This window comes from Cylas formicarius, unplaced genomic scaffold, assembly GCF_029955315.1.
Source record: "Cylas formicarius isolate icCylForm1 unplaced genomic scaffold, icCylForm1.1 PGA_scaffold_12__32_contigs__length_19106922, whole genome shotgun sequence".
Taxonomy (NCBI): Eukaryota; Metazoa; Arthropoda; class Insecta; order Coleoptera; family Brentidae; genus Cylas; species Cylas formicarius.
Genome location: NW_026844225.1, coordinates 11,551,654 through 11,565,846, shown reverse-complemented (window position 1 = coordinate 11,565,846; position 14,193 = coordinate 11,551,654). Strand labels below are relative to the sequence as shown.

The window sequence follows — 14,193 nt, the reverse complement described above, 5'->3', positions numbered from 1 at the left end:
TTTAATCGAAGATTTATGGAGCTTTCCTGTAAATACACTAAATACACTAACTTTAAAAAAAAAGTTTTGACCAAAGAAATTGGGGGTAATATTTCCGAAATCCTTAAGTGATATTTACCAGAGTTTGGATAAAGACACATATTTTTCATTTCAAATCCAATATTTAATTGGTTTGGAATTTTTTGCCTATTGTTTAGGTAAAACGTGTGTATTTTGAAGAAATTAATTAAATTAAATTAGTTTTAAATAAAACATTGTTTGATCACCTAATAATAATAATAAACATAATGATCTTTATTGAGAATTTAACAACAAACGCCACTCAACTAAAACGTATACATTACTAATTCACCAAACAGTAAAAATGTGTAAAAAATTTAGATTAGAATGTACCGTTCAATAAAGTGAGAAGAGAACGTCAAGGATCCAAATCAATAACTGTCTTTTTCTATTGTAAAATTTGGCTCACTCTTCTATCACCCCATTGCCATTCCCGTTTAGATCGAGTTCACTGTAGTAACCACATAACACATTATTTCAGCGGCGTAGTTAATATTAAATATAACATTTTATGTTTAAGCAATATTTTTATTTAGACAATTTCTGTCGCTCGCAATTTGTGACTAAATATCTCACATTATGCCGCATTGTGTTCAAATACCACAATTGCTGTTTCATTAACTGACTTATGTATTCTGACATGGCGAATCCTATTGTGTATGGCGGAGTGGCCGTATCGCAATTAAGGAGAAATTAGTGTACACTCTAAGAGATTACATCATCGTTGTAATAATGGTTGTAACTAAAGATGGGGCAAATGGTTTGGTTACATTCTGGAAATGTTTCGTGGTTAGTAACACACCGAACCAACGGACTATTGGTTGTTAATAAAACATTCGCAGCTTATTGGGTTAAAGGTCTTTAAACTCAAAAGCCTATTATTTATCGATTGATTTTAAAACAGTTCTACACCTTTTGCTACATTTCACTCCCGGGATCTAACTGACTATCGAGGCGTGTAAATTCGACCCATAAAAATCCGTTCCGCAGTTAGTAAGCGTTTTATAAAATCGCGTTAACGCATCGTATGATGTGGTTCATCCCAGACGGGAGATTTTATTATTCGGGAGAGTGAACACGGACCTATAATTGCACAAAAAATTACTTAGCACAAAACGTTTTTTTCGCATATTTTCGGAGGAAAAAGTCACACAAAGATACCTAATTCATCTGTCCCAACGTTTCGAAGTTTTACTACTTCGTTCTTAGGTTATTTAAGTTATTTACTATCCTAAAAATTGGTAGTATGGTCTAAAACAATATCTGATGTCCTATTTTATTCAAAGAATATTTTTGAATTAGTCGATGTTGCCTAATTTAGGATTCAGAATCTTTAAATAACCATCGGTGTTTAGAAGGCCTAAAATGCCTCTAGACCAAGGAGGAACTTTAGTAGTAGTTGTTGCACTTATACAAAATCTCTCAATTGCTCTAATTACATTTTTTACTCTAAAAAAAAAGATAAATTAGGATCTTCGGAGAAGAATCTTCAATTTGCGTATTTTGAATAAATAATGCGAAACTTATTTTTTGTGGTTTCAAATTAATTGCTTTACTTTTATTATTCACGACTGTTAAGTCTGTTGGTTCTATTATGATGCCATCATGTATAATGTTATAAATACAAAAAAAAACAAACGAGATCTCCTAAAACAAGACGCCGAATTTCGCGGTGGAAAAGGTAAAGGTTTTAAATTGCGTTTAACTGATTTTGTTAGCTCAGAGGTAATTGGAAGACTGTAAAGTTTATCTTGAAATGCAGTGGAGATTAAAATGATGATTGGTATTTTCCGTTCTCGAATTGAATCGGGAGTTAACCGCAATCTATGCCTGATCTTTTAAGGACCTCGATTCCTACGATCGATTATCGTAAGGCGTTTTAAATTTTATTCGCAATATATTTTTTATTAATTGGAATAATACGTTTTGTGTGACGGTGTATGGGTTGTGCGTGTGATTTATCACGTGTCTAAGAATGTGGGAGAGGGCAGTTATGCAAGTTTAAACAGTTGAAAGTTGGCAATTTCTTGTATTCACTTTGTTAACTTTCTGCTTAAGGACGGTTGAATAATTTAATACAACTTTGTAACCTTTGTTCGTATCTAGGATAAGGCATATTAGGCATATCATTGATAAAATTGTAAACCCGTGCTACAACTATAATTAAAATACAAATGAAGATTATAAATGACCATTATGTGCATAAAACATGCTTAAACCTTGCACAAAGATCTGCGAGTTTATTTAATATTTTATGCTTACGTTGGTAAGGTAAATTGGGGAAAATGACTTATTTACAAAATATTAGTGTTTTTTGATATTAACAGTATTTACAATAATTGCAATAATAATTTATAAGTAAACTTTTTATTTTTGAAAATAAGTGATTGTTGTAAAGAAAGCTGCTCCTAGTAAACCCTATTTTACGTTATAAGTCAGATAGTCAGCAGTAGGCGCAGTGATAGGGACCCATAAAAAGTAATTTTAGATGGTCTTCAAAATTAAAACAAAACTGCTTGGTTTCTTTGAAAATATAAATTTAACGGTTATGCATACAGATACGAGACATCCTGTATATGTAGGAAAATCAATTTTGTGAAATTGTCTCCCATCAGGCTGTGAATACCAAATAGTTTTTAAGCCGCAATAATCCGCTAAAACATAAAAAGCTGCTTGGCAATTTTGAAGCAACGTCGCTCGGAATTGCGATATTTTTGCGGAATAAACTGAGCTTTGTTAAACACTCTGAATATATGTTTACGCAAATAAAATGAGACTTACGTCTCTGGCTTAATGCGATTTGCTCCCATGCATATTCACAAGCCTGTATACGTGGATCCTGCTGTAAAATACACATTGGAATTTCCGTTTCATCGATATAATTTCCAACCTCTGCAATATTTTTGCGAATTTTTCTTTGCTATTTGTTTTTTGTGGGAGGGAAATTCTACATCAAATAACGTCATCCCAATGTTTACACTTAATTTTTAATTTTAATTAAGGAAAATACGAACGCTCTATAAAATTGGTTTTGGGGATTTTACATTTAAGTTTAGTTCATAATTTGTTATTTTCAGCGCTAACAGACGTTCGAAGGCTAGTAGAACAATGCAAGGAGCTTATAATGCAACGCTTTTCGCAGTTTAGCCCGCCATTATTGAAAGGAATATAAGTAGATTAGACACAAAAGGTGTATTATAATGAAACAAGGGAATACCTGCTATTTGGTATCAACTTTATACACGTGTTTGAAAATCCCCACTTGCGCGATTATGGCATATCCGATAGATAAATTTAGGTCCCTTTCAGAGTTGTTTGCCGAGCAAAGCTTTTGCGGAAAAATAAACGACGAAAGCTATAACGTTTTGGTTTTTGTTCAGAAAATGGCATTGAAGTATATTACGACCTGAATAAGCCGTATTGAGTACGAAGGCTATTTGAACTTTAAAAACTCTTCTATTGGCATGCTATTTTTAAATAACCTACCACTATACCGGGTGATTTGTTGGTGGTGGCAAATGCTTAAAATTTAAATATTAATTAATATTTAACACTTAACATCTTTCATATTGACAGTAGTGATAATATCGCATGTGTCTCAACTTACAGTATTATTCTATAATTGATATATTTTGCAATTAATTTTCGAGCTTAAATATTCCACAATTCCATCCACGAATAAAAAGTATTTTAATACTCTTGGCTGTTATAATGTAATTCAAAGATAAATATTACTAATTAACTTATTCTTCAGGGAAATATTAAATTCTCCAAAACTTTTCCGCTATTTATTAGTAGTCCTTGAAAACTCATCTAGCAGATGGCAAATAACGGTGGACACTTCGCTATTATAGTAGTAATTATTCTTAATTTAATGATTATATAATTTAATTATATTTGTCGTTTTATTTGTGTTTTAAAATGGCGCACTTTTTAATTAAAGCACTTATAGAGGACGGCCAACACTACAACGAGACTTAATTTGCTAAATTGTATTATGAGGAATGCGCATTTTAACCAGAAATAGTTCACAACCTATTTTAACATCCCACAGTCAAACTGTTAAATTTCGTTTTAAGTGATCGTCTTTGTTGTTATTGTGAAATTCTCCATTATCGATTATCCTGAGAGAATTTTTTGTTTAAATTTCTAAAAGCTCCCTCTATTGAATTACCCTGTATTAAGAATAATATAATACCCTTAAACGTATATGTAATTTGATCTCAGCATTTTTAGGGCACGAAGTTTTCCACTCTGATATAAAATGCAAAATCAATTTTCAAAATTGGAGCGACTATTTGAACTTTAAGTGTAAAAATCCGTGAATTCCCCCTGCGTAAGATTAACTCTTATATTATCTATCTTCCTTACCAAGAATTCCCGAAGGATTTTAACGTTCTTATTAAGTGGTCCAACAAAGCATACACATTTTTTATCCTGAGATTAATTTAGACTGCAGTCTCTGCTTTATGTTTTTTTCCTCGAAAGGTGGTGATTTATTTTACTTATACAATACAACGAGTATTGTAGTGATATTTATTTTAAAATAAGAATAATATTGAATATAATTGAACATAAATTCAAAATGGTAATAAAATAAAAAAACTAAAATTAATTGGCTCATTCTTCTTAGCCCAAATTGTCTTAACGCATAGTTAATTGGTGTCAAATATCTGAAGGAAATTGCAATTCGGTATCTCCATCTAGTCCAATATTAGCAAGCAAGCGCTTCTGCCACATTGGTTTAATATTAATGGTTTTTAGTCTAATTGATAATTCCGTAATTCTCAATCCATCAATCAGACTGTAGTATTGTATGGCATTGAAACTTGGTAACTCAAAGCTAGGACGTTGAATCGAATTGAAGTTTTTGAGTTGTGAACACTTTTCCGATTGTTACGTACTTCGGGGACACTGGCAACGTCAAGGTGGAAAATATAGTACTTATAACGTAGCTACGTGCGGCTTAGACACCGGAAGAAGAAAAAGAATGAAGAATTGAAAAAAAAATCCTTTAGAGAGAAAATGGTCCATAAAATATTAATAAATAAATAATAAATACTTTATTTATTTAGCATAAAGCTATAACAGAAAACAATCGTATTTACATTTTAAATATACTAGCCAGTAGCAAACTTTAAATAAGTATGAAAGTACAAAAGTATATAACAACAGAACAATTATAAAAGAAAAATCAGAATAAAATTTCAGACAGTGCGTAAGTTTTAATTCATCTTTTAAAATCATTTAAATTATCATACTCCTTAATATTTTTATTTATTTCAAATGGTATTCATATGTGTACTTTTACATCGATTGACTAGGATGAAATCAGTACGATTTCTAGTGTTATAGTCATGAACATTCTTAAAGTAATTAAACCTATTACCAATGTATGGCGACATCGTTTTATTTTCTATCTTAAACATAAATATAAAGGCACCAAACATTACTTTTTGCTTTACAGTTAATATTTATAACATAGTCATCACATGAGAATATCTATTACCTATTACATTTTAGAATTGCGCGTATTGATCTGTTTTGTATTTTCTGAAGTTTCGTTAGTCTATAGTTAGGTATACTAAACGATAAAGTTGACCAATATTGCTAATGTGGCGCCACCAAGCTATTGTAAAGTAACAATTTTGTATAACTTGTTAAATTTTTGCCTGTTCTAGATATGAAACCCACATTTTGTAAGAACTTTCTCATTTTATAATCACAATGTGCATCAAAATTTAATTGTGGATCTAATACATTTCCCAAATATTTTATATTAACGCTATTTATATTTGTATTAACACTTTTTTGCCATACAAACAGAACTTCGACTTCATGACACTAATGCTAAGACTGTTACACACAATACAAACACTCGATAGAGGACATCATTAATATCTCGCTGCATTTCTTCGATATTTTTACCAACGACACATATCATGGTATCGTCGGCAAATATTGTAATGTTGCTGTTTTTCACAACTTGAGCTAGATCATTAATCTACGGAAGAAACAATAAGGGCCCCAAAACAGTCCCCTGTCGTACCCCGTGATCCACCAAGATAGACTCAGACATAGATGACTCATACTTTACTTTTTGATAGATAAGTAAGATTATATTTTCTAGCTTATCTATTAAAATATCCCTATTGACAGTCTCAAAAGTTCTTCTAAATTCCAAAAACACAGCCAAAACAAAACCATCGCAGTCTCGCAAGAATGTCCCGTTCGAAATCCCGATTGACTAGAGACAATTAAATTGTTTTCGTCACAATGTCTCTGCAGCTGGTCCTTTGCAATGAGTTCCAATAATTTCTCGTACACTGGCTCAGTGTTGATAGGTTTAAAATTAGAATGCAGCTTACTACCTGGAACCTTCGGCACCGGAAAGATGACTTCCATTCCTCTGGAAACCGCCCTTTGAAAAGTAATAGTGGATAGTTTTAACATTCTCTGACAACAGGAATACGTCAAATATGCAGGGATGAAAGTAATAGTGGATAGTTTTAACATTCTCTGACAACAGGAATACGTCAAATATGCAGGGATGATGCAGGAAATAAAGTAAAAAACTTTTAATAATGCCACAATATATTGAGCAAAATTCCCTCCTGGTCTGGCGAGTAACAAATATTGGTCGTTGTAAACTTTCGCATACTTTGTCAAACTCTTTGACTATGTCGTCTAATACGACGAATTGATTCCATCATCGGATCCAGTGTCGCACTTCTCGTTGGGGAAAAAAGCTGTATCCAATTTCTTTATGGAAAATTATGGTGAAAACATATTGAATTTCTTAATTTTCCGATAAAAAAGCTTGAACCGCACCCAAAACGAGGCAGTTGGTTGGGAGTTGCAGAACGTTTATTGACAAAAACAAATCGAAGTTTCAACAAAATCAATGGTATTATATATGCCTCGTAAATTCAAGCATTTTCGATATTCGACATACATTTTTTGTATTTGTTGTTTTACTTTTCAGACAATATAAAACTATAAATTAATTAATTAGAATAAAATTTTATGAACAAATGACTCTTTATGCTTGTTTATCATATGTACATAAATATAGACATTTTTCAATTTTCATTGTAAATTATACGTTGTCTTCTGCAATTTTTACATGACAGAAGCAGGCAGGAATCGGCTACCGGGATCATTGTCAACCATGGTTTTAATCATACCATTGTCCGGCGCGTCGATATTTTCAAAAATCATGAACATTTTCCCAGAAATGCAGAAGATCATATTTATAATAATTATTATTATTATAATATTAATTATTTGGCAAGGATCTACTTGAAAATGCAACTAAAATTAAAAATATCGATAGACAGTAATCTTCATTACGACTTACTTACGGTTAAAAAAGTCTCCATACACTTTAATAAATCACTATTCAGAACTGCAGGTAGAACCGTTAATTATCAGTATTTTATCAAGTCAGCTTGTATCAAATTTCGGTTAAACATGTGGTTATACGTATTTATTTTTGACGCCACTTTTAAGTCAGTGGTTTTGGAGTAAAAGCAAAATGAGCGCTAAAAATTGCGAAATTACAATTGCGCTTCGACAAATCATAGGAGATTTTGGTTAGTTTAGATATATTGGTAAAATAATTAAAAAATCGCATTCAAGTTAGAATTCGAAATTAGAATTAATTCTTAAAAAAGCGCTCCAAAACTTGGAGAGGAAATCAGGAAGAGTTCTCAAAAAATCTTAGCCTTCAAACGATTTGAAACTGCTTGCATCGAGCAGGTTATAACCGCCGCGTTGCCAGAAAGAAACCATTAAGAAAATTAAACCTGCTAACCTGCTAATTGCTTTGATACTGTTGCCGAGTACATAGATCAGTCTAAATATAACACAGAGCTCGTCATGGATTAAAATTTACTCATTATTTTGTGTTTTTTTTGCGTCGTTTGTATTCTTATTTGGTTTTTTGTTTTTATTTACTTTATCTCTATAATTAATTAAAAAGTTAATAAAATCTTGTATCTTGTATATACCACTTCCTAGGGCAAATAAGATAACAAAAAATAATTTTTGAATATTTCCCTGTCTTCAAACATGATTTTATTTGTGCCTTGGCCACGCGTTTTGGCAATTTAAGAACTTATACGTCGTAGAACGTCCATAAAGTGTAGAAATGATTTCTGGTTGATATCAGTATTCCAAAAGACGGTCTGCTCTGAAGTATAGAGCACAAAAACGAAACAGGAAAATTATCTAGCGTTCCATTTTTATCCGGCACTCGAAAATCCATAGCTATTTCTTTTATTGCTACGTATTATGTCGGCGGCTTCGAAATTTCCGCTACGCTTTGAAAATGGAGAGCAAAGAATCATAAAAATCCGAAATAAATTGTCGGTAAGCAATAATTCTAACGAGAAAGTATTTACGAAGAAAAAAGGAAAATTGAAAGCTCAGCTTGAGTCGAAATACAATGTGTGGTTTATAGGAATCGTTAAGGTTTAGATTCGTTTTTATTTTCTTAGGCGAACTGCGATTTCTTGCAGGTTTTATTTTATCTTCGTTTGGGAATGTGGTTGTTTCAAATGTATATTTTCGTAGGACACCAAATACAAATGTTGCATTCAATTATTCATTTTAATTCACAAATTTACACACACTCAAAATTTGATGTTGGAAAGTCCTAAGAAATAATTCATTCAACAACCCCCTACCCTCCGAGAAACTACCTTTACCAATTTTACAAAAAAAAATCATTTAGCTTGTCCAGATTTCGTTTTCTTACATTTTCTCTCATTTTTAAAATTACAGTAAATAAAATATATTGTTTTTTAAATTTACCTCAAATTTTTTTACACCATTCTGTGCAAATTTCGAAAACAATCAATAACGGTAACATCGATTAAAATTAATAAAACTTAAACTTCAAATAAAATACCGAACTAAATGTAAATTTACAAATAAACAAAGTGCGCAAAATTAAATCACTTTAAATTGTTTACGTCCATGCTAATTCGTGCTAGTCTTTAAAATATTTATTGATTGCCATTTTTTAAAAATCTATGTAAATTTTAATATATTTTGTGAACTTTTGTTTTTTCTACGTATTTGTGTTAATTAATTAATTTTTTTTTCAGGGCTGCAGTATGATCTTCGTGAAACACCGTGCAACAATCGTTTGTGGTCGGTCTCCGCATATAGCAGAGGCGACTCGACCGGGGGGTGCGCATGGCAATCGTCGCTTAACGCGACAGCGACCGTGATGAGTACTGGGGGGGGCGGGGGGGCGGGGTCCGTGACGAACCCCCCGGAGGTGCAGGGGGCGGGGGCCCGCCCCCCAGGTCAGCAACAACAAACGCAAGCTCCCAAAAGGCCCCCGCGGCGGGTCCAGAAGCCACCACCGGATAGACCCAAGCGCGCCCTCTTCTGTCTGTACCTTAAGAACCCTATTAGGAAACTCTGTATCGATGTAGTGGAGTGGAAGTATCCTTTTTTTAAATATTTTAGGGGTAGCCCGTTACGCAACCAACCAAAACCGTTCCGAATAAGTCACGAGTTGATAAATGACACGGAGAGATTCCAGAAAATCTATAAAATTAAAAATTAATCATATTAAAAAATTATTCGGATAGTAATTCCATTCCTACTATTATGAGTGGGCTAATTTTATTAATTCCAAACTTTTCATTGATTAATTAGTGTAAGGTTGAAAGAATTTCTATTTTTGATCTCGTCCCTTTTTTGCAAGTATATCTATGTGACGGTTACACTGGTAGCAGGTTTTTTCACTTCCCTCCTGGTCATTTATTTTCGTCCATTCTTATTTATTGCTTTATAGAGCGCTACGTTCGAGAACGTCTCAAACTGAGCTCTATTTCGAGCCCCTACAAGGCAAATTGCTTCATTTTAAAGCAACACAATGGCCGTATGCTGCAAAATTACTTAAATCTGATATGATATATGTACACGTCAAGAAATTTAATAACCCCGCCTGAGCATTCCGCCAGCCCTTTAGTAAAGTGATACCTTTATCATTTTGCTTACTTTATCCTGTTAAAAGGAATATTAAATTTTTATGTTCTTACAGAAAAGTTTTGGAAAAGAGTTATAGACAGTGTGTTCAATTAAGTTGTAACCATGCAGGAAGCTATTTTATTCTTAAGTTTACCAAAAAATCTGTTTTTATAAAAGTCTTGCACATATCTAAAGCCATGAAATAGACCCTTCAAATATAAAATTGTTTAAACCGAGGTTTGTCGAATAATATGAATTTTGTGCATGAAAGTATGTTATGCAACAAGTGCGGTAAACGGTATTTGACTCACGAGTTTATTTGACACGAGCGGAGATTGTGTTTAATAAACTAGTAACTTGACGAAGTAGAACCTAAAATTTTACGTTGTTAAGGTTTATGTGATCGAATACCCAGTAAAATGTTATTTCGGTTGATTGTAGTATATAATAATATGAAATTTGCCTTTAGGGATAAAATCGACTTACGAGCTTTGTCGTTGAAACGTGCCCCCTATAAACACACTCGTTTATACACGCTCGTTCTGCACTAACAAATTTAAGTTGAGTAATGCAGTGTTCACCTAATAATTATCCGGGAAGCATAAAGCAGGTACACTCAGTGTATCGGTCAAAGCTTTTGATCACTGCGTATTAAATAATTTCAGACTTTTGATACGTGTAACAATTCGCTTTACTTCAATGGGAGAGTGACGTTAAATAGAAAGTTAAACTCGAATTATGTGGGCGAAGGAGAGGATCATCCAAAGGGTTTATAATTAGCGATTTGATATTTTAGGCAACGATCCCCTAAAAAATGCTTTGGCAATTAAAACGATCACCCTTTCGGATAAGAAAATATTGATATTTATAAAAGTTGCTTAAATAACGTTTTAAATCGTCGATGCGAAGATTTTGTTCTTTATTTTAAACAAAAAGCATTGGAAACACATTCTGGCACAATCATATTGGCACCGAACCAAAAATTAATCCTCTCTATAACATTGTGTTTTCGAATATATTTTTATAGATCTTGTATCTACTTTTGCTTGCGCGTACAACGTCGATAAATATTCGGACCAATCGGAGTGGTTAAATAAAAAATATTACAACTATAAACGTGACACAACATAAAATCCAACATATAATGAAAGTTTAATTATAATCTACATTGATCACTCAATGCAAAAAATTATGACCACTCACCCAAGTCGTAGAGTCCAACATAATGACGTTTTAGTCCTGAATGTAGTTGTTAAGTGTTGCTTTATTAGCTTATGTTATGAAGATAGCCCCGTTTCTCGAATAACAATGGAGCAATAACATTTACTCTGCTATTACCGCGCGAGAATTATATTGAAATGATTTCCATAACCCATATCATACGGACAGTATAAAAATCAATAGCTTTAGCCATTCCCCAACTTCTGCACGTGATGGCAGCTCGGTATGGCATAAGATAGAGCACGCTATATAGCACTGCAATGTCGGCGACAGTGTGTAGATAAAAAGCAGCATTTCTGCGGCTGGGATGAATCGTCCACAGCTGTTTTAATGCCCCGGAAAACGCCATTTTGCGGCAAAATACGTTTTTTTTCTTTCTCCATTGTACCGTTTTATTGGGCATAGAGGTTGCCAGATTAAGGTTTGCCTTTTAAATTCTCTTTCGCCCTTCCCTTGCTTTGACTATGAAAACGCAACTTACTGTTAATAAAAGCAGTGACGCTGATCTCAATGGAAAACTAACTCCGCTGTTCGAATATTTTTCGGATATATAGCATTGTCGAATATTCTTTTTTTAACTATTAAAAATAGCTTTTATCATAGCAATTATTAAATATAAAATCTTATTAAACTGAGGCGGCTTTTACTTGATCCATTTAACACAATATTAGAACAAAAATTTTCAAAATTTCAGATTTTCACCGTTATTTATTGGTTTATGACAGCTGTTTCGGCAACGCAGGGCCTTTATCATATACAAAATATAACATTATTCCGACATCTATATATATATATATATATATATATATATATATATATATATATATATATATATATATATATATATTCTCACGTATTGATTCACGGATGGAAAAATGTGATGACACTATATTCCGGGATATCATCCGTTCGCTCGTTGAACTCCGACTGGAATCCTGCTTCCGACTGGAATCCTGCAGACGTTTCGCCAAAATCTCACTTGGCATCTTCAATGCTCGCGCTCCGAAAACACTTCGAACACTCCCTTCGAAGTTCGAAGTGTTTTCGGAGCGCGAGCATTGAAGATGCCAAGTGAGATTTTGGCGAAACGTCTGCAGGATTCCAGTCGGAAGCAGGATTCCAGTCGGAGTTCAACGAGCGAACGGATGATATCCCGGAATATAGTGTCATCATATATATATATATATATATATATATATATATATATATATATATATATATATATATATATATATAAACAGGTTTAATTAATTAATTAGTAATTAATTAGTTTAATAGTTTGTTTAGACCAAAAATTGTTTTGAATGTAACGGTCAATTTTTTATTACTACTTTGGTCCACTACTTGCAGAAAGTTTCATGGACAATGTAGAAAATGTCATACATAAGCACCCTCTCAGTAAAAGATTTCCTTGGTGGTATAGATGCGTAGATGATGCTCTTGCTTGTTTCACTGGGAAGACAACGGCAGTCCTTTTTGAATCATAGTAACTCCATATAACCGTATAAATTTACCGTAGAGACGGAATTATGTACTTACATTAACTAAATCACAGAAAAAAATAGATTTTTTCATTTACCATAAACCCTCACATATGGACACAGTATACATAATAACTTGAATCTTGTCCTTTTATCCACACGCTATTTGATATACCACTAAATATTTAAAACCAATGGTTACGACCCCTGGATACATAAAATTATATCCCATATTAAACACCGAACCCAAAATTTATAAAACAATAAAATACATAGGAGGATCTAGTAAGAAAATTTCGAAATATCTTCTAAAAAGCATATGAAAATTTTAAGAAAACAATAAAACAAAATCACGGAAAATTCAACAATCCGGAGTCTGCAAGTTAAAATGTGGATCATGTCCCAAAATTTATAACGGACCAATAGGTAGAAATTTAAGAAACGCATTAAATCTTAGTTTTTAAAGCCAGACTCCGCTCATGCAGTCTTAATAAAGACTGTGATTATTATTATTATTTGACGGTAAGACTAATACTGCGGTTATATTTATTCATTTTGATTTGCTTAAAGTTATTTTAATGGCATTTTTGACTCTTATCTATTATTAATCAACCATCAGAATAACTTTATTAATAATTTATATATGCTTCATTTTGAATTACTTTTCGGGCTTCATAAGTTAAATTATCGCTTTTAGCTCGTTTGAAATATTGGAAATATTTATCCAAATTTAAATCCTCCGCAGATTCGTTCATTCATACGTTAATAATCCCGTCTATCTGGCGTTCGTTACATTTTTTGTTTCGGGTTAATTTAGCAAAATTAATTCACGCCTTAACTTGTCGCCCCCAGTTGCGGGAGATACTAACGAATTATTTTTAATGATTTTACAGTAACAAGAGACAAAATTATCGATTCTGATTTACGAAACGAATCGCTATGGTCCTTACCCGATCAAAATCCTTCGCTAGGAAAAAAAAATGGAACATATTATTCAGTACCTATTTAGTTTTTTTTTTGGATTTTAAAAATTTTCAAAGATTTAAAATCGTGTGGAAGTCGTTTTCCGTTTGCATCGTTAAAATTGTTATTTGGTGTTTGTATTTCCTATAAATCAGATGCTTGCTGTAACGAGTCAGATATTACCATGGTTACTACAGTAAATTGGGGCAACAGTCAAGCAGCACATTTTCTCTTCTTGCTTTGGTTCAGGTTTTTCAATCGTACTGCGTCTCTGAGCACCTTTACCAGATTAAACAAGTACAAGTGTAAATTCCCCTTCTTACCAAAACTAGTTTCTAGATAAATTTCGATTCTGATCGAGATTTTTTGAGTATCGATTTCACACGAAGACACGAGCACACGAAACCCCAATGATAATATTTTCACGCAATTTTCAAAAACATGAAATGGTACTTTTTCTGTAGGTAAAACTAATCAT

The 14,193-nt window shown here is 32.7% G+C and overlaps 1 protein-coding gene across 9 annotated transcripts in view; it reads left to right on the top strand.

The window, feature by feature from the left end:
• The window catches only part of LOC132695886 (muscle calcium channel subunit alpha-1), an 82,845-nt gene that overhangs the window by 34,935 nt on the left and 33,717 nt on the right, over positions 1–14,193 (top strand). For all 9 annotated transcript variants that reach the window (XM_060660451.1, XM_060660449.1, XM_060660446.1 and 6 more), the window contains exon 2: positions 9,174–9,519. In XM_060660451.1, coding sequence (XP_060516434.1) covers positions 9,174–9,519 — 346 coding nt within the window. The remainder of the gene's footprint in view (positions 1–9,173; positions 9,520–14,193) is intronic.